The 26,227-nt window shown below is 38.6% G+C and overlaps 1 protein-coding gene and 1 long non-coding RNA gene across 4 annotated transcripts in view; one reads left to right on the forward strand and one right to left on the reverse strand.

Moving 5' to 3' along the window:
• Positions 1-26,227, forward strand: part of LOC117572458 (MOXD1 homolog 2) — a 137,950-nt gene that overhangs the window by 91,213 nt on the left and 20,510 nt on the right. For 2 of the 3 annotated variants that reach the window (XM_034255292.2, XM_034255294.2), the window contains exons 3-6: positions 2,701-2,856; positions 20,067-20,348; positions 20,657-20,842; positions 22,392-22,587. In XM_034255292.2, coding sequence (XP_034111183.1) covers positions 2,701-2,856; positions 20,067-20,348; positions 20,657-20,842; positions 22,392-22,587 — 820 coding nt within the window. Of the gene's footprint in view, positions 1-1,762; positions 2,616-2,700; positions 2,857-20,066; positions 20,349-20,656; positions 20,843-22,391; positions 22,588-26,227 lie in introns of those variants that run through there. The other variant, XM_034255293.2, reaches the window with a different exon arrangement.
• LOC127565771 (uncharacterized) overlaps positions 24,524-26,227 on the reverse strand; it is a 37,967-nt gene continuing 36,263 nt past the window's right edge. Inside the window, exons 2-3 of the long non-coding RNA XR_007955144.1 lie at positions 24,895-25,014; positions 24,524-24,829 (exon numbers count right to left, since the gene is read on the reverse strand). This is a non-coding gene — a long non-coding RNA (uncharacterized LOC127565771). The remainder of the gene's footprint in view (positions 24,830-24,894; positions 25,015-26,227) is intronic.

The following is a 26,227-nucleotide window of genomic DNA, read 5'->3' on the forward strand; positions in this document are numbered from 1 at the left end:
GCTCTGTGCCCGCCCACGCACACGCAGATTTTGATAACGTCGCTTGGGTGCTTGCAACATTGCAGCGCGTATTTTTAATTTCCGTCACACAGTTTGCTGTACTCACAGTTCTCTCGCTCTCGCTCGGCATACGCGACGTATACGCGACTTTTGGCTGCTGTTGCGATAAGCGAGGAACATGTCAAGGTATGTGTTGTGTATGTATGTATGTGTGTGTGTGAAGGTAGATAATGTAAAATTAAAAGGGAAACTGTGCAAAACAGCAACGGGGAACGGAACTGCGCGTTACAGATCTTGAATTATGCGTTTGCAGATTGCGAAACAGTCAGTCGGACAGTCAAACAGTCAGTGGAAGACAGACAGAGAAACAGACAGACAGTTTCCCCAAAAAGTCTATCTTTTGCATAGATGGAGATAGTAAATATGTGTGTGTATAGAAAATGTTGCTGGAATTTATGTTAAATGTTTTGTGCAAACTTTTAATTAGCCAGCTAAATGGCAAATGGCGCAGCGTGTGATATGATTAATGAAATGCTGGCATGTAATTGTGGCCAACATACACACATACACATAGATATATTTAGAGGCAACACGCAACGAGGGAGGAGAGTGGAGGACGTTGAGCATGATGATATAAATTGGGGCAAATTAATTGCAACAGCCTCAGGTGTGTGAAAATTTCAGTTGTAATTAGATGATGGAAACACTGCGAGCCGAGAAAAGTTTCACTCCATAATGTTGGGCAATGTGTCAGACGAGGAAGCAGCGAGACGGGGATGAGTGGCAATCTGGGAAGCTGGGAAAACTGGGAAACATCGCTGTTTAAGTGCAAAAATAAATGCCTGTCTATGTGTGCGTGTGAGTGTGAGTGTGTGGGAGCTTCAGCCAGTTGAGGATAAAAGATGTCAGAGCATTAAGCAGCATAAATCAAATGTTAACGAATTAAACCAAATTGACCAGCAGCAGCTGCGGTTGAGATTTTCAAAAAAACAACAGCAGCAGCCGCAGCAAGCACGCAATCTAATGGATGATAGCACCTGAAAGATGGCATTTAATATTAATTATCAGCATTAAGCCGCATATAAATTACGAAAAAGTTTAAGAATAAAAGTTATTCAAGTGAAAAGAAGATACTCAAAGGAATAATAAGAAGTTAAGTGTTAACTAAATTGCAATAAAATGTATGTAAAGATATTTTGGTTTTTACTTTTTAATGATTAACTAAGCAATTTAAACAGTTTCAGCAATGTAATACATTTTCAGTTTTTTTCTATTTAATTCACTCAACTTGACATTGCCCCAAAAGGTATGCTATGAAAATCATGGCTGTTGAACTTCAGCTGCTTTCGGCCAAAGAATTTTTAACATTCTAACTGCTCACAGGTTTAAAAATATTTACAAATATTTCAAAAGCAAATAGGGGATTATTAGAAGTTAACTTAACTTATATTGGAAGTTAAGTTGCAATAAAATATTTGCTAATTTATTGTCCAACTTGACTTTGCCCCCAAAAAGTTTGCTATGGAAATTTCCAGTCGAACTTAAAATGCTTTTGACTGAAGAATTTTTGGCATTTTAAAAAATATTAACAGTTGATGCCGTGTCGATTCAAAAAGCCACTTTGTGCAATCAATGAAAATGCAATATAAAGTCACACAGCTCTCGAACTGTATTTACTATATTTTTGCATTTGTGTGTGTAACTGTATTATGAGCTGCCAAAGCGAGGTTCGACATCAGTCAAACGTTGAACGAACTGCAAACGAAAACAAATAATTAAATCAATAAAATTTTGAAATATCTACATAGAAAACTACTCAAAAATTCCATCAGCTTCAATTACTGTTTTGGGCATGGAATGATGATGAGTGGAAGGGGGAGACGACTTTTGCAACATCATCAAAAAATTGTTGCCATACCAAAGAGCGCAACACAACAAGTTGTCCTGGCAAAGATGCGAATGGCATGGTATTTGGGGTGTGGACAGGGGCATGGTAAACATAACGCCCATTTGCAGTCAACTGCCAATATGCGAAGAAGCAGTCGCCCAACAACAATCACTGAACATGGCCCAACGCCCAACACACACACACACACACACACACACACATCTGCTGAGCAGCAAAGAAGCAACTACCAAATATTTTCGACAGGGGCCAGTAAATATATGTATGTCGGTCGGAATATGCTAGCATGTGTGTGAGAATGTAGTATGTATAAGAATTTACATCACACACACCCACACACATTCATTCATGTGTATGGGAAGTCAGACTCATCTGGCGTCTGTGTTGAGGCCTGGCCAACATGTGCAAAAGAATCGAACAAGTCAAGAGAGAGTAAAAGAACAAAAAAAAACGAAAAAGGGGTTTTTCTCGGTGCACAACTTTAACTTTGTAAAGCTGTCAAAACAGCAGAAAAGCAGAGAGAGATGGAGAGAGACAACTTTTGCAAAATTTAAATTATTTTACAAAGAATAAACGAAAAACGTAAGAGAAGAGAGTTATGCGAGAGAGAAGTGCCTGTGGTTGCAGGTGGAGGCTGTTTAATGACATGAAAATACCTCTGGCCAGTGAAACGATAAAAAACAAAGTATGCAGCAAATTAAATATTCAGGTGCATTTTTCATTGCAATTAATAAACGCAAACGCAAATGCTTAACAACGTTCTCATTCTTTTGCCTTTTTCTTCTTCCTTGCAGGATCGACATGTCACACGCAATGGCGACACTGAGCCCCTTGTGGATCCATCGCAGGATTATATGCTGATGCTGGGCTATGAGAATGCCACGCACACGGTGCTGCGATTCCGTCGCAAGTTGGACACATGCGATGCCAGCCATGACATCGCCATAACGGTAAGCACCGTCGACATCTTAATAGATATATTGGCCAAAGTTTCTGCCAAGTGAAATTTATGCACTCTCTTCACTCTATGACTATGTTGGTGTGTGTTTGTGTTCCTCATAATTTATGTTAATAAAAAGTTTCTTATGTCTTGAGTTTTTGGGGGCTGATGATATAAGCGCTGCCATCAAAATACTAAAGTGATTCCAGTGGGGAGTAAACAGCGGCACGTACTTAACTTCCCTTCCTACTTCCACTTCCACTGAGATAGAGGGTTCATTTTTTTTCTTTTTTTTTTTTTTTTGTAACCCCCACGATTTGCAAATAACTACAAGACGCAACTAGCATGAGAAGTTGTACAAGTTGGCGCAATATCCTTAAGCAAATATCAACACAAGATGTAACGTCAATGAAGATGGCTGAGACAAGGATGTCGCTTCAATGGGGGGTCCTATAACGTTCACCGTTTACACTGCCGGAAGTATTTGCCAATGGGATATGCTGATAGGAAGCTATTTGATGTCTGCTTACCGATAAAGCGAGCCATAGTGAGACATTTAGGAAACTGTAAATCACACACTATAAATCAGCTATGGTTGACTACGTTTTTTTTGTTTAACAATGGCAAGCGTACAATATGCCAAATAAATCAAAGAGTTCGGATACGTGAAAAAATGTGCATTTAGTTGGAAATAATTTCGAGACTGTAAAATATTCACACCTTTTTCAATATTATATTTAAAAACTGTTAAAATAGAGCACAAAAATAATTAAATTTGCCGAAGAGTATATTTTGTATACCGATATATTAAATTAAAACAATTACGATAAAAATATACTAAATTATGAATCAAAGTTCTTCAGATCCGACAGCTGCAACAGGTTTTGATCTCTTTATTCTTTATGAGGTTGGAGATGGGTTTCCTCGATCAAAAGTTATAACATGCTAATATCCTATATCTCGTGGGCCTAAAAAGACTTACCAAAAATGGTAGTTAAGAACTGATTTCTTTATTTGCCAACATATGTTTACTCATTTTGCGGTTCGATTTTCTCCCCTTTGGCGACACCCTTGACATTTTGGCATTGGCCGAAGGCGCTCTACTAAAATCGCATCACTTCTTAGACGCAAAAGCAAAGAAAAAGTCATAGTGATAAAAGTTTTATCACGTAAAACTTAAGCGTAAATCTTAAAGAAAACTTTCTGGTTAACTTAAGCAAACAAGCGGCACCCAGGCGCACACACACACACATAAACACAAATACTCAGCAGTTGCAGAGAGAGATAAACTCTCTTGGCGACAAAGACGCGCGACAATCTCTCCTTCTTCCCTGTAACCGCATAAGATATACAACACATATATATATTGAGACGTGAAGCCAAAAGGGACAAAAACACCCGAAAAATGAGACCAAGCTAAGAAAAATTATGCACACTCGCATTTGTGTGTACGTGAGTGTCAGTGTGTGTGTTTGTCTTGTGGACACATTTGGTTATTGCTTTATCTAAACGGTTTTTCCGACATGTTTCTTCTGTTGCGGGGGGTTTGGGGTATTATTTTATTTGTCTGGCGTATTAATTGGGTTTTGTCGCGTCATCAGCGGGCAAAAATCTTTACTACTTAAATCGCCTAGACAAATTAGTTCGCAATGAAGCAGTAGTTCTTCTGGTTGTTGTTGTTGTTCCTGTTCTTGTATTGTTGTAGTTTCGTTTAGTGTTGCTGGTAGTGCACAATGCAAAGTTTTAATGAATTTCGTTGCCTTAGCTTGGCCTTTCAGTTGGCTTAAGTTTGCACAAAAGTTGGCAATTTAGTTGTTACTTTTGTTCCTTTTACTTCGCTTCACTTTGCTTTGCTTTGCTTTGCATTTGTGCTTTATTTCACTTTACCTTAACTCATTTTATTTTACTTACACTGGCGCTTTAGCCCATTTTCATTTTCATTTCCACATCCATTTTGCCATTTGCCATTTTTCCCTTTTCGTTTTCGTTTGCATTTCCGTTTGCGCAATTTTCCAGTCAAGGTATTTTGCATCTTTGCCCATTCGCGCGTTTAATATTTTTGCAAACTGCAAACTACAAAAAACGAAACTTAAAACTAACCAAACTGGACGTTGGCAAGTGGAAAAGGGGAAGGGCGAGTTGTCAAGGGGTCACAACCATTTGGCAAATTAAGCGCCATTTGTTGTGCGTGTTTTGTAGTGCAGCAGCAGAAGCAGCAAAGGCAGGAGAAGGAGAGTTGAAGGCAACTTACCTCAGGTAGCTGGGGGTAGTTAAATTAATAATGTATTGTGTGCAGAGCGCGGTTGCAGGTGCAACCCAACGAAATGATGAGCTTCGGTTTGAAGAGGGTTTTCTGTTGTTGTTGTTGTTGCTGTGGATGGGGTCAAGCAGGACCATAATTTGCATAGCACTTAAAAATTTATTAATTGTTTGGATTTTTAACTGCATTTAATGAGAGGCAATTGTGCAAATTAAAACAAACTTAAGCGATTACGAGCGGGTGAGTAAGTGCCCAGTGAAAACAATGCGCAAATCAATCAAGAAATTAAATCTATTTTAATTGATATAATACTCGAATTGTTCAAGTGTGCAAAGTAATGTTGTTGAGAGGAGTTTTTCAGCATTATTCAATATTGTTTACTTTCCCTCCTCTTTAAAAATTTCAATCAAAGTTTTGGTTCAACCCAAGCCCTAAATCGAAAATAAGCAGAAAGAAAAAAAATTAATATGCTTATCATATTTTCCATGCCACTTCAAAGCGCACTGAAGCCAACCATATGGTTTTAACCTAAGCTGCTCAAGTGGCATAATCAACCCTCGGCCTTGCCTCCTTCTTCCTCTCCCCTACCCTACCACGAAACCCTTCGGTTGTCCAATTTCATATTAGGTAACCAAATTAACCCAAAAAAGAATGCAAAGCAAATAAGTACAACAAGGAGATGGAAAATAGGGAAACAAGAAAAACTAAAAACACAAAAAATACAGTGCCTGCATTTTTAATATACTTACAGGGAAAGGAGCGAAAACAAAATTTCCAGCTGTTTAAGCGCATAATGAAATCCCCATTTAAATAACTCAGAATCGACCAAAAATGTGTATGTGTGTGTTGCTTTTTTTCTTCTTTGCTCTCAAATATTTCGTAGGTAGTTCAAAATGCTTCAAAAAGTTTGAAAGGTCATAAAAAATTGTTTTCCAGTGGCTCAGTCAATCAGTCGTTCAGCCTTTCAAGTTGCCAATGTTCAATTAAGCGTGCACAAAGCAGCGTCAATAAATTTTATTTTCTTTCTGTTTTGTTGTTGATGTTGTTGTTGAACAACCCCTCGTTAAGTTAAGTCGAGCTCTCGCTGCCCTTAGCATATGCGACGCATAACCGAAAAGTTCAAAGTTAACGTCTGGAAATTCGCTCTATCACAACGATAGAAGCGCGCGTATAAATAAATATATATACGTATTATATATATATATATATGCTGTGAGTTTATTTTTATAATTAAATGTAGAGTGGGCAACCCTTTTGGCCATATACGTATAAATAAATAAATAAGAGCTGCCAGCAAGCTAAATAAAACGCATTTATTGCACACCGCAAAAACGTCAACCACAAAAAAAAAAAAAACGAAGAGAGAACAGAATGAGGGGAAAACCGCCAGACGATGTGAAATATCAATCGATGTGGGTTCATTTGTGTGTAATGAACATTAATGAAGCGCAAAGAGCGTGACTAATAACAAAATTACCAATTGGCCAAAAAGAGTAATCGCGTAATGCGCCCGCAATAACTGACGTCAGCTGGTCACCCTCATTTCGATCTGTCTCTTTCTCCTTTCTTTCTCTCTCTCGAAAAAACGTTGAAATGAAATGGCCAAATTGCAGACTAGAAATCGAAGTCGCAGTGAAGAATAAAATGCGCATAAACCATAAATGCCATTAACTGCGTCATTTCAATTTGATTCTTGTGCTGAGATTTTTTGGCCGCCTTTTGCTAATGTCATCCCGCCCACTTTATGTGTGGCTGGCGATGTGGCAACCGATGGCCGCCAGTTGAATGAGTTTGACTGACGGAAGCACTTTACATAAAAAGAATAGAACAAGAAACAGAAAAGGGAAGATATTTGAAAGTTAAACACAGTTAGAGCAAACGACTGAAAGATAGAGGCGAAAAAAGGAATATTTAATGGTCTCCTTTGTTGCCGAAAGTTTGTCGATTTCAATTTATTTCAATTCTTCTTTATGATATTTTTATGAATTCCTACACCAGTACAAGTAATTGCTCAATTATGCACTCGGAATATCGTCTAATACAGAGAATAAAATTTAATATTTGCAGAGAGAGTGTATTTACACTGGCTAAGCGATTTATTACGGTTGTGGATTAGACTGATATCTCTTTTAAAGTGCCTATTTTATTTGGCAATAAAACAAAACTCCATGTTTGATGACTCCTCAATTAAATGTTGATAAATGAATTTCAATTTACATCCGTAACAATAGCGAAATTTCCAATGGGATTTAATTAAATCTTTTACCTTTTAATTGCCACCCACAGTTAATCATTAAAAATATCTATATTTAGCCCATCGATGCGTACTCTGGGAAAAACACAAAGCGACAACTTGACGAGCTACATAAAATTGTCATTAAGTGGCTCCAAGAATTTTCATTTATCCCATCTCATTCCAAATACAATCCGCAAAACTTTTTCTGAAGTGCCGCTTTCAATAAATGCCTGAATGTCTTTCAGCATTAAAATTAATGTAAGAGCGAACTCGAAACAAAACTTTGATTTATGCAAATAATTAAGTAATTACGATTTATGCATTAAGCGCGGACAGTTCGTCCATGACTTTCATGTCATTATTTGCGTGGACTAAACTCAAATGCGAAACGCAAAAACCCAAATTCCAAATTCAAATTGAAATTGTTGAAATTACAAAATTACCGAATTACCAAATTACAAAAACAACGCCAATAACAATAACGACAATAACAATAACAGCAACAAGAACAACAAAAAAGAATGAAGAACTCATTTTAAATGCAAATTTTGTGCTAAGCATCGCAAATTACAATACACACGTAGTACAACAAACATTCCAGTTGCCGTAAGTGACAATTAACACTAATTGTCATTAGAATAATTTCATATTGTGCTTCACTTGTTGTTGCTGTTGTTTCTGTTTTGTTGTTTAGCCATTCTTTGTTGCTCTTGTACATAGTTGTTTTATTTTGTAGTCCTCATCGTCATCGTCGTTGTTGTCGTTTTTGTTGTTGTTATTGAAGTAATTGTTTAAACTTGCCACGGCATTTCGCTGTCTGGCAATTTAAAATGCAAAAATTCTGCACAACATTAAAAATAACAGCAACTTGAATTGAGTCACGTTTGATTGACTTGCGGATACTCTAGAAAAAAGATAAACAATTTTGTATACTATATTTTAATAACTTTTAGCAGAGTTTTCCGTTAGCTAGCAAATTGCATAGCACTTAGTTTATAATTTCAGCAATTTATGAAAGTCAAAGCCATTTTCTTTGACTATCTATAGGGTATCTGGGAAAAAAAAACTTTGCCGTGTGAACAAAGAGTCGAAAGTTTGTGGGCTCAGAGGGAAAAATATTGTTTTTAAAATAGTTGAAGTATATGTGTTTGTGTGTGTATGGAGTGCTGTAATGGAATTATGCAGGCTGCTTCCTACTTCTTCTACACATGCTCTTACAATTTTTGCTATGTGTTTATTATTTTAACACGAAACTTGCACTCCTGAGTGGTGTTTTGGTCCTGCGATGGAGCCAAGCTGCCTGCTCCACTTGTAAACAGTAATTTTGCCCATTAATGGGCCTCTGGTCTAGGCGAAAGGGGAACCCATAATAACTTTCAACATATAACATACACAACGTAGTATACTGTAATTGTTATTGTTGTTGTAACAGTTGTTGTAGTTGCTGGCAATGCGCGCGGCGCGGGCAAAACAAAAAGGCAACAAGTCAAGTCGACAGTAATTTTCAACACTTACAAGCAGAGCAGAGCAGAGGCCCCCTATCACAAATGTCAGCTGGCTATAAGGAATGCGCGTTCTCGAAAACGCTTTCGCCTGTTTTTCACCTTCACACACGAAGTGTGTGTGTAATTAAGCAACTGTGCAGCTTATCTATTTAATCATAATTAAGCCCTGCACTAAACTGGTTATATTCGCATTTCAAAATAAAGCTCTTTTTATTGCCCGAACTTTGAGCTAATGTGATTAAGAATGCGTGCATAAAATCTCCGCATAAAACTTGATGAAATTTAGACGAAATGGATTAGGGGAACACACAGCAGAGTTTTACTCATTTCTTCTGCTTTGACTTTTGTGCAAAATGGTGCCATAAACATATACACCGACTGTGCGGGGAGGAGCGGGGGTTTCTCTTTGCGAGTCACATATGTGTGCAGTTTGTCACGACATAAGCTCGAAAAACTTGCAGAGCAAGCAGAAGGAGTGAGTGAAGTGAAGTCGAGGAGGAGTGAAGTCAAGTGGAGTGAGAATTAAGGCGGAATTTCGCGTCACAGCAAAACACAAAAACCAAACCAAAGCAGTGACTTTTATAATGAATTATTAGTGGGGAGAACGAGGTGATTGTGTGTGTGTGTGTGTATGTGTGCGGGTTGGAGGGGAAAAGCTGGGAGCCTGATGGCAAGTGGTTGCTTGTGTGGTATTTGTGGGTCTTGTGGTCTCCGCTCGGCACTTAAAAATTTAATAGTTCTGCAACAAATAAAAAACTCCGAGTATAAAGTGCGCCAAAAAGTATGCAACAAAATTTAAATTGATTTAAATTAAGCTTTTAAAGTCAAGTGTGTGCTCACAAAATAAAAACTGTAAAAAGAAAATCCTTTTAGCCAAAAACAAAAAGCCATGAAGAAAAATTGTGTAAAATCACAAGAGCATAACGAAAATATTGCAGCAGAGAGAAACCCTCTCGAAAGCTTCAAATAAATGGCATTTAGCCGGCCGCAAGCCAGCCAAGTGGAGGTGCAGCCACAACAAAACTGTTCGAGCTTAGCGAAAAGTGTTTTTTGGCCAGCAGTGCTTTAACCCTTTCAAGTCCTTGAAGTCCATTAAAACTGCAGTCATGTGTGTTGTTTGAGCCAGTGTGTGTATGCTTTGAGCTTTAACTCTTGCTTAAAAGGCAAACTAATTAATCTGGCTCTCAATTTGAAAGTTAATTTCGCATGAGCATTTCAATTCCATTTTAAATTTTTTTTGGTCAGCTTGCATATTTAACCAGATATTGTTATTTGCATGCATGCACCTTGTAGACGAGCTCCTTGTTGCCTAATTCATATTCATTTATTGTGTTCTGCTGTTGCCTTTCTACTGGTTATTATCCCATCTATTTGCATAGTTCCCTCCAGCTTCTACAGCTCCCTTCCCCCACGCCAAGGAGTTGAAGCAAACTGGCATATCCGTTGCTTTATTACATTTCGTTTAGTTTTGGCCAACTGACCACTTTTTTGTGGTTACTTTGTCTATGCGTATGTCTGTGTGTATGAGTTCCAAATACCTCCGCTTCCAACCCTTTCTCATCTATCTTTGCCGTGTGCATCTGTCTTAGTTGGTCGGGGTTTTGTGGTTTTTACGGTCACTGGCGCGGCATACAAAAAATATAGAACGAGAAAAAAATGTGTATATATAAATACTCGTAGACCAAAAAAATTGAATTTACTAAACTAGTTAGTTTTCAGAGGGGGCGAGCGAAGAAGTGAAACTAGAATATTGCACCATTTAACCATAAATAATAAAATAAAATAACTACAGGTTGGCAACTATTCGCACACTTTACGAGACTGTTCTGCTCTGCTGTCCAGATTGTGGTCCAATATTTTTATAAACAAATTGTTTTTACAGCTCAAAGCTCTCAGCGGTAAGGGGGAGGAAAGAATGTTGCCGTATAGAGTTTGTGGTTTTCCCTATTTATTTTGTTTCCCCCTTTTTTGCTTTTCTTTCTTTTTTTTTTTGCACACTGCAGTCAATGGTTGCCAACGGTTAATTACTTTCGCTCTAAAGATGTGCAGATTTTAGACTCTACTCTGCTGTTTCTCTTTTTTTTCGTTGTTGTTGGCCTGTTGCATTTGACATGACTGTAAAAACGTTGAAAGGAAATCCAGCTGGCAAGCTCAACTCGTTATTTATGGCCTTGGCTACAGCAGCAACAGCAGCAGCAGCAAAAACATACAGAGTAACAGCAGCAGCAACAACAGCGAGTAAAACTGACTGAAAAATGGCCAAAATCGTTACGAGCACCAACAGCAGCAGTAAAAGGGAAGGCAACCCACCTTCCACAACAACAAAAAGTGATGCTGGCATTGCCACTGCTGCTGCTGCTCTTGACTCATGGCTGCCTCTCACTCGGTTGCTTTGTTTGTCATTGCATTACTTTGGCTGTTAAATCCCGCACTGAGTTTTCTATTGCAGCCCTTCGCCGTCAGTTTTCCCTTTCCCATTGCGCGCAGTACTCGCTTCTCTCAATATTTGTCGCTTTAGGGCATTAAAACAAACGTTTCTCGTTGCTTTTGCTTTGGTTTCTTTTTTTTTTTTTTTTTTTTTGGCCAACACACGTTTCACATGCACTTCCAGTGCCCGCAACAGCAAAAGCTGCACAACAACAAAAATAACGCCCACACGCACACATAATCAACTACAACAGCAACAGCAATAGAAGCGTGCAAACTTTGAGCGCGAAACACGAAAATCTCTGCCCCAAAATGAAGCGCAACAAGAGGAAATTACAAAAATCCGCACAAAGTCGTACACACAATGCCCTTAAAAGCAAAAAGCGTTACACTGCAACCCAAATCGAAGGTCATTACTAACGCTTTTCTTTCACTTAAATAATATCCGAAATATTTTTATGAGCAAAATTGTGGCATACTTTTGAGCGTTCGCTGCCAGTAACAGCAATAGTTAAGACTGCACTGCAGTCGACTGTTAAGTTAAGTTATTCTGTTAAGTCATTTCTGTTTTTTAACATAACAGATAGCAGTGTACATGTTAAGACTGAACTGTTAAGTTAACATTTCTATTATGAAGCTTAGCTGTTTGATCTATTCTTAACATAAAAATATTACAACTTATCATTTTAAAACATACTTAATATGTTAACACTAAAATAATAATATTATATACATATGAGGAACTCCCTTATACCATAAAAAAAAATCCAGTCAAATTCCCCAGTGCAATGCACTTTTAGGGGGAAAAGTCTTAAAAGCAAAATGTATTACGGTGCAGGCAATTCGAAGGTCAATGCAATAGAAAGTAGTTTTCACTGCAGTCGCAATAAAAAGCTTATATTTTTATGAACAAAATCGAAGCAGTAGCTTTGTAGCAGCTGCTAAGTTGTACTTAAATCAAGGTTGCTCGCAGCGAACACAAAGAGCATTAGCAATTCATGGGACTCATGGCCAAAAAGGTAACGAATAGTGAAAGCTTTGACCATTTCTATTGCCTGTTACCGTGCAGCTCATGCGAATCTCTGGCAGTTTATACAAGTGGCGCCGCGGCTGCAACTGCTGCTCGCAACTGGCAACTCACAACACACACACAACTCACAACTCACAGCTCGATGTGCAAAAAGGGGACAATGGAGGCTTTAGCTTTAATAAAGCAACTAGGGAGAAACCATTTCCACACACACACACACATACACAGACACACGATATTCTCGTCATGGACGGGAGGACAGGACATCATAGCCAGTCGAGTCATAGACCCAAACGGCGACCACTTTTTGGGTCCGGTCTACACACACACATGATGCACATGTCTGGCACCGTTCGCCTGTTTTTGGCTGTTTGGCTGTTTTGTTGTTTGGTTGTTTGTTTGGTTGTTTGGCTGTGTACTTGATTTTTGGGCAAAGCGGCAAATAACATTTTTGTTTGGCTTTGACGTTGTTGCAATTGCAACGGTTATTCCATTTGCTTGACAAATATACGTTGCCCAGAAACGTTGGCGATGGCGATGCTATGGCTGATGTTGATGCCGACGATGACGATGACGATGGCAGCGAATGAAACGTTTAGTCTCCTGTCCAGATTCACAAGAGGCTCAGGCCTCACAGTCGAAACTTTTAGCGGGAATTATGCGCATTTTTATTTTTGGCTGCGTTTCTGCGTCGTCGAGTGTGGATCAAATCGCACTGCAATGCCCTGGGTTAATGGCCATGTGAGTGCGGAGTGCGTCGTAGTATGTCTGCTCGTGTGTGAGATTGTTTGAGTTTGGTAGAGGCTTTTAAGCAGCATGCAATATACATTCTCTGAGTTCTCAAACTTCAAAGCTATCAACTTAAAAACATTCCCAAAAAGCGGTCGAAATAAACGCCTTTTGATGGCATATCAATGCATAGCAATGCCTGCCTTATGGCTTAAGAGGAAGAAGAAAAAAATGGAAAATGGTTTTGAATTCTGGCAGCAAGCAACTCACTTAATTGACTGCCAGTCAGTCGAAGATATTAGCCATTAAATGATGTTTGTTCATCAAAAGCAAGCAACTTGCTTAGAAATTGAACTCCAAAAAGTATGCAGTGTTTTTTGCCGAAAATTTTTGTAATTCAGTAAAAAATTAAGTTTTCTTATTTATTTACAATTTTTAATAAGTATATCTTAATTTAGATTTATTGAAAGCCTAGTTGCCCTGTGTTGCTCGCTAAAATAGGTCACTAAAATATCCATTATTAAATATAAATTGAGATTCACTAAGTAATCGCCATTTCATTTGTGTTCTCAATTTGCATTCGTCTATTTAAGACTTTAATTCAACACATTTTTAAACCCAACAATTAAAATAAACACACATAATGCTGGTTAACACAAAGCTCAAATTGATTTTAAAGCAGAAGTTATTAAGTTATTTATTCATTAAAGCCTGCTAATTTTGATAAATGCGTAATTTTGACAGTTTTAACAAATCATAGAGTGGCAGCAGTTGAAACAACACCTGTTCTCGACTTAAGACAATTTAATTAGATTGCTAATTTAAATGGAATTGCGGCAGCTGCAGCCAGAACTTTACTCTAAGTAAAATTCAATTAATGTCAACTACACACAGACAATGCTGAACTCTCGCTCACACGCACACACATCATGCATTAGTTAAAATGACTCAATCTAATGCAACAAAAATCATTAAGCCACTTAAAAGCCCACAACTGAGTTGAGACTGAACTTGGACACCGACTAAACGATTAGACAGAGTTTTAGAAAACACACACAGAGAGACTGAAAGGCAGACAGAAAGAGAAACACACCTGAGTATGAATGTGCTGCATGCTGGCTGCATATGAAAAGGCTGTCAACAAAACGACAGGATCCTGCCTGCTGCTGACTGCTGATGCAGCTGCTCCAGCACTTCTGTGGCTGGCAATCAGAACGTCTGACACGGCAATTAGAGCACAACAAAAACTTGCCGAATGTGTAGAGAGAGGGTAGCGGACGGGGGTGGGGGCGTGGTATTGTCGATATACCACTTTGCATATTAGTTATTGAAATCAGCTGTCAGAAAGTTGCAGGCCACACACGTTGTGTGTTGTGTTGTGTTATGTTGGAGCTGCAGCTGCAGCAGAAGCAGCGCACGAAAAACCCATTGATGATTGAATTGGCAATGCCCCACAGAGGAATAAAAGCCAAGGCAACACACACACCGCCACACACATGACGAGTCTAAAATGGCCGACGTGACCATGGCAACCTGCTGCTCACTGGAAGGGGGAGAAGAGATGGAGAGGGAAGAGAGAGGAGAGAGGAGAGAGGAGGGAGACATACTGACACACAGACACCTCTTGAAATGCTTCTGGGGAACGGTTGATTTGATTGCAACTTTGCTGCTAAGAGCTGCTTTACCCGTTGCCGAGTTGCAAGCTCAGCTGCTGTTGAAAGTTTAACAAAGCGCCTCGTTGCTTTTATTGTTGTGATCCAAGGCAAGGCACAAGTCGAAAGGTGCTCCCTACGTATGTGTGTATTTTGTTCTATTTATAATTCAATTGTAAATGCATTTCAATTACGTGCACATTAAACAAGCTGCCAACGACGAAGTTTTTGTTGTTGTTTCGACCTCGGCTAAGCACGGGTCTCAACTTGGACCACTTGACCACTGGACGACCGACCACTTGGCCATTAGCAGCATGACCAACTTGTTCTCCTTCGCCTTCGCTTTTGCCTTACCTTTTTGCACCGTGGTCGTTTTCGCTTTTGGGACAATTGGACCATTATTAAAACGCGTTGAGATGGCAAAACGCAAGTGGCAACAACACACATATACACACAACGAAATAAAACAAAACAACTCGAACTCAACTCGACTCGACTCAACTCGACAGTAGTAAAAAGGAATAACAATGCAATAGCAAGAGCAACAACAATACGAACAACCAACCAAGCAGCCAAGCGAAGCCAACACAAACAGTAATGGGCTATAAAGTTTCAAAGCGCCACCAGGTGTGTTTGTCTGCTTAGGTGTGCGACTGTGTGTGTGTCCTTGTGTGTGTGGCTGTGTGTGTTTGTGTCCAGGATTAGGATGTGTGTTTGGCAGACTTAAGTAAATACGTTGTATGAACATGGAATGCCAATGGCAGCTACAAACTAAAATGCTAAAAGATATTGATATTACAGATCTCTAAAGGTAACTCTATGATATTGTATTATAATTTAAGATAAATAAAGAAGTTCAATTTGAATGCTGGCAAATGCCTTTTAAATAAATAAACTAAAATTAAAAACCATTAAATATTATTATATAAATATTTTTATTTCCTGCCAATAAAATATTTTAATTTATGACCAAAAGTTAGTAAAGGATCCTATCTGAGAATTGATGTGACAGATGTCTAAAGGCAGCTCCAAGGAATTATAATTTTAAGTAGTATTATATTTTATATTAGGGATTTTATTTATATTAGGGATCTCTACAGACAATTCTACAGCAAGAAACTAAGTAAACTAAAATATGTCAATGTGTTTAATAATTTCCTATAATTTATTTAATTATTTCTTAATTAAAGGATTGCTCAGCCTCTTAACTTACGTTAAAATTGCACCCTTTAATACGTTAATGACTCATTGTAAACTCAGAGACTACTTATTATAACGATACGAAATTTGTTTGCAGACTTCTATCTCTGACTAATCCAAGTGAACCCTTGTGAAGCGTTACTTATTAATAACTGCACGTAGAACCATTTTTTTTCCTTAACAAAAAAACAAATTAGCCATGACTAGACTATTGTCAAGTTGGCAGCCAAAGTAACGAACGTTTTAAGCCAAAGGTTAAACGACCTTTGAGTGCACTTACTTCGAGTACCCGGTTCCAGTTCCACTTCGAGTGGCAGTTGCTAGAACTTTGCCTCGAATTTGAGGTGCAGCCAAGCGTGGTTCAGGACGTCGGGACGCAACCCTTGGCCAAGTTTTTTGGGCCGTAACCAGGACTCTAATGAGTACTTGTACCGGCGCATTTTACAATTAGCCAAGAGTCACCAAAGTGCAGGACACCTGTACTCCAGTACTATTGCTTTCAGTTCCCACACACACACACACACGCACACACTCTTACTCGCACACACACATACTCACACACACGCCGTCGTCTTTGGCAATTAAGTCCCTGGCCGAGCGTTGACCACACGCCAAATGACCGCAGCCCGTTTGCTTTCATTAATTTTTGGTTGTAATCCTTGCTGAAGCTTTTCATTTCATTTTAGCTGTTGTTGTCCTTGTTACTACTATTGTTGCTATTTTGTTGTTGTCATTGTTGTTGCTGTTGTTGTTGTTGCTGTTTCTGTTGTTGTTGCTCTACGTGCGTGTGCATAGCTCGTCGCAGGCTTTTTCACACTTTGTTCATACGTGCTGATACCCTAAAGGCTCTCGAGTTTATTAGATTTTGCAGTAAGCGATTGCAAAATGAAATCGCAAAAGTATTTTACACTCTGTGAATAACTTTTGAGCACATTTTGCAAAGCACTTAAGTTTATTCCCATTAAGCTCAATGTAGTGCATAAATTCATGTAAGCTGTTTGATTTTAAAATAAATTAAATTAGACGAAGAGAGAATTGTAGTTGCTTTACTTTAAAATAGAGAAAGAAAATTATTTAGTTTTAAATTTAAATAATGCGCATTGTTAATGCAAAGAATATTTATTTCCCAAATTTAAATTATATTCACTGCTTCAACTGCTTCGATATCCAATTTAAATTTTTACCAATATCAAACTTAATTTTAAAGAGACTAAAAAATTAAATTTTTTAACTTTAAGAAAATTTGTTTCTCCTGTCAATATGTTTATAAAAAAGAATAATTTAATTTACAACAATCATATTTCATATACAGCAAAATAAGAAGAAAATAATATCACTTCTTTTTAAAAATTAAAATTCATCAAGGAAATTTAAATTTGTCACATACCTTAAGGAATGTATTTCATATAAATTTGTTTTAATTTGATAATTTGTTTTATAAGTCACATCATAACATTTCTGATATTTCTTACAAAGTTTGTTTCATTTTTCAATACTTATATTTTAAAATGCCTTAAAAGAATATTGGTATTTCAATATTTAACATTTATAATTGAAAAATGATTAAATGGATTGCATTTATTAGGGTATGTCTTCGTCGACTGCTTACCACTTTGAATGTTTTGCTTTTTGTTGTTCTTGTTGTTGTTTTTACTGAATGACTGTTGAGTTTTTTCACAGTGGTCATGTTTTTACAACTGGGCCATGTCCAGCAGCGCCGTAGCCACGTTAATGACTTTTGTGCTGCGCCTGTCGCACGGCAAATGTTTTAAAACTGCCTTCCCACCGAAACTCTGCTTGTTGTTGTAGTTGTTGTTGTTGCAGCTGCGGGGTGGGTGTGCGGGACGAAAGGCGGAGGGCAGACTGGCGATTGCCGGCCGGTTAGCGCGTTTGCCTCAACCGCCCGCAGTGTTTGCCAGGACAGCGGGCAACCGACTCATTTGTACAGGTTTTTTGCAGACTTTCGTATGAATAGTGCGGGGGCGGAATATGCTGAGTTTTTGGTAGACCAAAGAGAGGGTTAAAGAGAGGAGAAGAGCAGCGAGCGAAGGGAATTGTTAATTAAAGTATTGTCTCCTCGTTGCTGGCAAAATGAACAAGTAGACAAGGACTCGTCGTTCTCCTTGTCGCTATTGTTGTTCCTCTTGTTGTTGTTGTTTCTGGGCATGGCCCTGGCTGCCCTGGCCGTCAATTGTCGAACATGGTGCTCTACAGTTCCACTTAACAGCTACAATGGGCACTTTGCCACAATGAATTCAAATGGATGCCCTGACCGGGTTGCAGATTTCTTTTTTCTTTTTTTTTAACACACTGCTCGTCTCGCTCTCGCTCTCACTTCTCTCTCTCTCTCTCTCTCTCTCTCTCGCTCTCTCCGTCTCTATGTCCCATGTGTGCTACATGTTGTTGCTTTTGTTGTGTCGCTTCACACACACACACCAACTCACACACGTGCACATGACATGCACACAATGACAGCTGACTGTTGGCTTCCAAAAGCCCCCGAGGCGTACGAGTCAAGTACAAACAGCGTAAGGAGTGCAGAGTGCAACATGGCAGAGTGGAGTCTAGAGGACTGTGGAGAGAGGGGGAACCGACAGAGACCGCTGCCACTTGCCGCTGGCGGGCGCAATTTACTCGACGCGTTGTCCGTCGTGTTGTGATTCTTTAATGAAAGCTTTAATTTGGGTTTACCAATTAAAACTACGTGGCAAATGAAAAATACATACAAGCCACATGCATAATACAAAAGAAATGGCCTCAACTCTCACTCGAAGCCCAGAAAGGATTACATATCTATGTGTGTAGTTGTTGTATGTCGGAGTGCACTAGACGTGTAAATTGAAGTCAAGATGCACGACGAGTGAAACCAATGAAAAATTACGAGTGGAACTGCACAATTTTTAGTCGTACAGTTTCTCCAAATGGGATTACTGAAAATTTGTGTGAAGTTTGGCAACGCTGCACTAATGCATTTAAAAGGCAAAGCAATTAACTTAAGTGAATTTCTATCAGTTGGCTTAAGTTTGTGCCTTAGTTATGGACATCAGCCGACAAACTGCATATTTAATCGGCAACTATGTGCAATAAGCTGCTGAGTTTAACTAAGGAAAATCTACACTAATAAAGCAAAGAATAAAACGTTTTGAACAATTAAATACTTCAGTAAAAACTAGGCCATATATTGAAGAAAAAATAAACAATCGTGATGATGTAGAATAACAAAGCTCAAGAAATTTCAAGAATAGAATGAAACAAATATTTGTGGTATTTTAAGACATGAAATATGTATGTTATTACCAAATTTATTAGTGGAAAAATATGAATTTTTGATTTGCATATTATACAAAATTAAAAAGCGAGTCATTGTAGTTACTAATAAACTAAAAAGTTTCCCAATTTATTTTATACAATTACAAATTAGTTTCTGTGAAGTTTGACAACATTGCACCTCTTACCAGGTATTCATTGTGAAGTTTGACAACTCTGCCCCAATTACAAAGTTTATTAGCAGAAACTCATGCTGTGATTACTGTTAAGTTATTCAAAACTTTTCGTAGTTGTCCTTACTTACGATGTTACTAATTAATCCATTGAATTGCGGCAATGTCGGTTGAGCAACTTCTCTCACGCCCCTCATTACAAGTCGAAACAGGTCTGAAAACATGAAACACGGAACACAACACAACACACCATACACAATGCACGAGACTCCAACATCAACTGCAGCTGACCAAACAACACCTGCTCGACCCCCTTTGTCCCTTCGTCCCGTGTCCCATTGGCAATGGCCGCAAGGCGACTTCCGCTTCCTTCCGCTGCTCAACTCGCGCGCACCATTTTTTATTTTTTACTTAATTTAGCTGTGCTCCAGCTCTGCGTTCTGTGCTCTGCACTCGTCGCCGCCCCCTTTGGCCACGCAGTTGCAGACAGTCCATCCGTGTATACGTCAGCAGCGACATTATTGCTGTTGTTGGACTTTTGGTTTGGTTTGTTTTTATTTTTGTTTTTCATTGTGTTTGTTGCTTGCTGGCAACGCCATTATAACGCCATTTTGTGCACACACACACACAAAGAGTCTCATACACCTTTGGCTACTAATTTTTTACACATTTTTCAACTCTCCATTATCCTTGCCTTTCTTCTCACTATTTTTTCTCTCTTTCTCTTTCTGCTTGTTACAGAACGACACGATGCGCTTACTGTACATGTATCACGCACAGGATCCACCGCACGGCTCGGTGCGTCCCGGCACGTTGCCCGATCCGGCGCGCGCCTTTCGACCATATCGACCCATGGTGTTGATGCAGCGTGCCCAGCTGCAGTTGCCATCGCCGCATGATGAGCGCGTCCGTGTGCTCGAGCTGCGCAACGAGGATGTCGAATTGCCCGACGGCGATACACCGCTCTTCTGGTGCAAAATGTTCAAACTAGAGGATATCAATCGCAAGCATCATCTTATTCGGGTAAGCTAAAGCAGCAGCAGCAAGAGCAGCAGCTAAGGAAGAAGCTGCAACGGAAGCAACTCGAATCCATTGCTAAATGTTATTACTTAAATACAATGCATAATTGAGTTGAGAGTGCAGCCCGTTGCATGCAACTTTGTTGTTGTCAGTCTGCCGCGCCGCGGAAGTTGCTCCTTGGCCTCCACGCGGCATAACCAAATTGAAATATTAAAAATTTATTTATCTTTGTCTCTTCCTCAAATCTCTTTCTCTTTTTCATTGTCTCTCTCTCATTCATTACATGGAACCAACAACACACACACACACAGTACGAGCCGATTTATGATTCATCGTCCAGCGTACACTACTTGCAGCATATAACGCTCCACGAGTGCCAGGGCTCCCACTCGGAACTCGAGGAGCTGGCACGCGAGCAAGGCAGACAGTGCATGGGCGCCCGTTCCATACCGCTGGCATGCAATGCCATTGTTGCCTCTTGGTCGCGGGGCAGCGAGGTAAGCATCAAATTCAACTGAACTGAACTCTCAACTCAACTCAACTTCACTTCACTCCACACCGATCCACTCCACTCAATTCAACTCAGCTGAAACCATCCTCATTGCTATAGAGCAAACCCAAAAAAAAAAAAACAAACGACACACCAATGCCATCAGAAGAGTCCCTTCATCCTGATCCCCATCGCCGTCAGAGCCATAACCATGCAATATTAATTTAACCTTCGCAAATGCTTCCTTTCAACACAAAATATAAGTAAGCGATGGCCGAGACTATAAGAATTGAAATACCCTTTGCGCACTATGATAGCGAGAAGATACTTCGGACATCAGACAAAATGTTGAAAATATTGAAGAGTTTAGTATCATATCATACTTAAATGATCAGTTCAGTAAAACATTAATATAAATCAAATGGATATCTTAATGTTAGGAGCCCATTCCAGTTTCTCAATTCTTGTATTATTGTCAGCTTGAACAAAAAATAATTAAAATTTGTTGTTAAAATCGGAAAATATTTGTAGTTTTTTAGAAGGAAGGATCAAAATTATGAGAGGAAAGCCCTCTCTTATCATTATATTATCATTCGTGACATAGAAGTAAATTATAGTATATAATTCAAAGTACAAACAGAGTAACTCAGGCCTTCAAGAAATCGAATGAAGGAAATATTTAGAACAGTTCTTAATTCGTTAAAGCTTCACATGACAAAAAAATCTATTTAGACCACAATATAGCTTCGTTAGATAAACACCAATAAAAAAAAAGGAAAATAGAATACATCAACAAAAATTTGTTTCGTTTCAAAATGATAAATTGAATTTTGATAGTTACAAAATATTTGTAGTGTTCAGAAAGTAAATAAGCAATTCTTTACTTTATAAAAATACATTTTTTCTCTTTCTCTTATAAATACGAGATATTAGAGGGCAAATTCTCTGCAAACTTCATTAAACTTTTTCATTTAAATTAGAAAGTGGGAACTGGTAAACAATCTTAATTGCATATTGATCAAACTCCCTGACATTTCCGAAAAGTTTGTTATGCCCGATAAATACGAAGGGCATCTCAATAAAGAAATGGCTTGGCCTTCTGCTCCTTTCGGAACCTTTTTACCATGCTTTTCATAATTTCATCACAGCAGCGCCATAATGCAGTGCCATGTGCACTTGTTGTTGTTGTTGGCGGTGCTGTTGTTGTAGTTTTGGGCCGCCAGGGGGCGCCGTATACTGCAATGTGCAATGCAATTGCATGGCGACGGTTTGCGTTGCTGCTGCTGTTGCTGATGTTGCTGCTGTGCATTTAAATTGCACATGACCATGGCATCAACTTCCGTCCCCCATTTGCCATAACTCCCCCCAAAAATACATACGTATAAATACATGTACACTCTTACATACATACAAACACATGCATACCATTGAATATTACGTATACGTATACGTATGTAAAATACAAACAACACTCGGAAGCAGAGTGTTTTCTGTTGTTGTTGCTGTTGTTGTTTTTGGCTGCTTTTGTTTCATTGGACGTCCTTTCTGTTTTGCAGGGCTTTACGTATCCCAATGAAGCTGGCTACCCGATTGAGTCGCGACAGGCCAAATATTATTTAATGGAGACCCATTATAACAATTTGAAGCCGGACTTTGCCCAATTGCATGCCAGACAAATGGCGGATAATTCTGGTTTGAAAATCTACTTTACGCACGTGCTGCGACCAAATGACGCTGGCATATTGTCAATCGGTAAGTTTTTGGGGGCAAATCCGCACATACATAACTCTCTTAGATGTAAGAGTGTGTGTGTGTGTATGTGTGTGGTCTGACTGCAGCTGTGCTGTATGAATATATATATTTAATGCGACGAGATAGCAGAGCAGAGCAGTGGCATACATGCAACTCATGTCATGCAATTTATGAGATTGCCGAGACCAAAAAGCGGCACTGGGAGTTGCTCAAGTGGAGAGAACTGACAACGGAGCAGCGGCTGCCGCATTGGTGGCTAGTAAAACAAAAGCTTTCGAGTTTTATGAGTCTGAGTCTGTCTGGCTGTGTGTATGTGTGTGTGTACTGGGTAAAGGTGTGTGTGTGTGTGTGTGTGTGTGTGTGTCTGCAACAATGCCAATTGTCTAACCTCATCGCAGACAGTATTCACAATATTGTACAATAGAAGTGCCCACATATATTTTTAATTGCTTATCAAGTGCGTCCGCAATTTATTAAGCGAATTCTTTTTTTTTTGCTCTGCCATCAATTATTAATTATGAAACGCTAGCCGTTGCACACGCATATAGCAGATTAATAAATAACTGATGGCCAAACCAAAACCCATTGCATGACCAAACGAAAACTTTGAGGTATTCAATTTTCCCATTAATTATTTAATGGGCAATATTCGACGAACAACAGGGATGGAAATGCGTCAAACTGGACAAATTCAATAACAATACCGAGGGCCACAATATCGAATACTAGAAACAAACAAACGAACCCCTTTGAATTGAGTGATTAATACTTGTGGGGCAGTATTTAGTCTGAAACTATTTCAGTTCTAATTATAATAGTAATATTCTAAGCATGTGAAATTGGGAATTTTGAGTACTTTGAAGCAGCACTATTAAATGAATAAACATTAATTGGAATTTCGTATTTAATATTCAAGTTAAAATTGATTGCTATACAGATATGTAAAAGAGAATGTATGCTGAACAATCTATTACCAAATAAGTATTAATTTAGGCTTTGGCTGAGAAACTATTAAGTGCTCAGATGACAAGTTAGAAGGTGTTCGGTATTCAATTTAAAGCTAATGCATATAGTCCTAGAATTAATTCTAATAAGTATTGTCTATTCAAGTTAAAAGCTCCGTGCAGAGCAATTTATTGAGAATAAAGCATATTGTAAATACTTTTTATTTCAGTCTAAGGGAATAATCTAAGGTGATATTCGATATGCAAGTTAGAAGCAATGCTGATTGTTAAATTTCAATAATAATTATTTGGTATTTAGTCCGTATTCAGTATTCAATTTCAAATTGCTTAAACAATCCAGTCAAAGGTGGTATTCGATACTCAAGTTACAAATAATGCTGATTACTCATATTACTTTACATTATTATTTGGTATTGGGTATTCAAGTTAAAATTGATTGTTGATGTGTAGAACAAAGCACACGCAGTGATAAAAATTATTTCAGACTTTAGTCATATGCATAACAGTTAAAAAAAAACCAAACCAGTAGAAGAGTATTTGACTTTAAAGAAATATAGCTTAAGATGTACATGCTGAAATTATTACATTAACAATTTCGTAGATATCAAAGTCGTTTCACAGCCTTAAGCTAGCACATTCAATTGTGCTGCATTGTTCAATATTTCTCTTACAACCCACGCTACGTAGAGTCAACCAATAATATTCATGTGCTGAACAGCTTAAGCGCCTTTTGAGCATATATTCCGGCATCCCATTCCTAAGGACAACAATGTTCCTGCCGTGCACCTGCCTTTACTCTATGCTCAGCAACATTTTCAAGTTTTCCTATATACAGTATGTATATATATGGATGTATATCTATATATTCGTTTGCCTGCGCACAGGATAACTAAAATACTAATTTCACTTTACAATTTGTTTTCTACTTCATTTTTTTTTTTTGTTGTGTTGCGACTCACCTCCCACGGCTACATCTATTTCTTATTGTTATTGTTGGCGTTGCCGTTGCTGTTTTCTGTTGTTATTGCTACTGTTGTACGGTTTTGGTTGCTTCGTTTTGGTTTTTGTGTTTGCTTGTGGCCACCATGCCAGGCCAGGCAGAGGACAGCATAGCACAGCACAGAACAGGCTGGAGCTGTTTTCAGGGGACTGTGGGACAGCATACTGTGGCCGCTGTGTTGTCGTTGTTGTAATTGTTATTTTACTTTTGTTCATAGTCACGCAAACCAATATAACTTTGTTACAACCGCACAGACACATGGCCAATACAGTTGGGACTGTGCAGAGAGAGAGAGAGAGAAGTAGAAGAATAAGCCATACAGGAAGAAGGTATCATACCAACCTCAACTTCCCTCACTCCCACATCACTCTCTCTCTCCAGTTTAGCTCTGCACGTTTTCGTCGATGCTTTTTGAGTAGGTGTTGCCAAAACTTCCGGAGTATTACGGGCAAAAGCAGCAAGCTGTAGCAAAAGTAGAAAGTAGATTAATACATACTGATACAGTGCGATTTCTAAGCGAAATAAAGAAATGAAAATGGAATTTATATTTTGCTTTTTTTCGGCGCTCGATATCGTCATCGTCGTCGTCGTCGCGTCATGCAATGAGCTTATAGCTTAAACTCGTAGCACTGCTATTGAAATATTTAATTGAAATTTAACGCATACCACAAAAAAGGCGCAGCACAGAGTAGTCAATAAATAAAAAATGTTTGCTGTATGTATATTTCAATCTATAGATAAAATTAAAAAATAAAATAAGAAGCAAAAGAAAAAATCGAAATAAACGTTTGGCTACATTTTTCTGGCTGGCAGCAAATTGAATTACGATTGGGAAGGAGCGTTAAGGATATGCCACACGCGTAAGTAGCTGCGAAATTGCTATGCTTCCTGTGCGACTCCACTCGACTGTCTATCTATCCGTCTATCTGTCTTTCTGTCTGTCTCTGCGGATCTCCTCTGGGTCGCTCTCCATCTCCCCCAGTTGCGTGTGGCAAAATTTAATTTCAATTTAATTGGTTATTGATATAGCGCCCTGGTGTATGCAACGCCACTTTGATTAATGTTGCTGTGGCTTTCGCCAATTTTTATGGCACCTTCGAGAGCGGTTCGAAGGGAAACCGAAGGCAGGCTGAGGCAAATGAGCCTGGGCGCTTGTTAAGTCCAATGGGGATTTATAATCGAACAACTCGCAGCTTATCGAAATGCTACCATTTATTTGCTTCGCAAAAAAGCTAAAACAAAAACCAAGCACAAAAAAAACGTACTAAAATGCTTGCAAAATGTTTTTTAATTTCGACGATCGATTTATTACTTTAATCTAAAAGCGATTACACAAGTCGCAGACTTTTAAGTAAATTTATTAATAATGTCAATAAAATTCACAATTTTTAGGGCGCACATTTAATCGCCTTAACTTGCTGAAATTGGGGGATAAATTGCTTGTAATAAAATTGCTTTGTAAAAGTAAAAGTTTTATCGACACACACACAGTGCATTAGCAAGCAAACAAAATAAACTGCCGCTTTCCTAAGAAGAACCTAAAATAATTGGCATAACATGTTGATTTGAATATTGCACATCTCTTAAATTGTTGGCACATTTTTGTGTATCAAATGAATTTGTCACAAAAGGAGGGGAGAAAAGCATTTTATACCCAAAAATTTGCATTGCATAT

The sequence above is a fragment of the Drosophila albomicans genome, chromosome 3, assembly GCF_009650485.2.
Source record: "Drosophila albomicans strain 15112-1751.03 chromosome 3, ASM965048v2, whole genome shotgun sequence".
Classification (NCBI taxonomy): domain Eukaryota; kingdom Metazoa; phylum Arthropoda; class Insecta; order Diptera; family Drosophilidae; genus Drosophila; species Drosophila albomicans.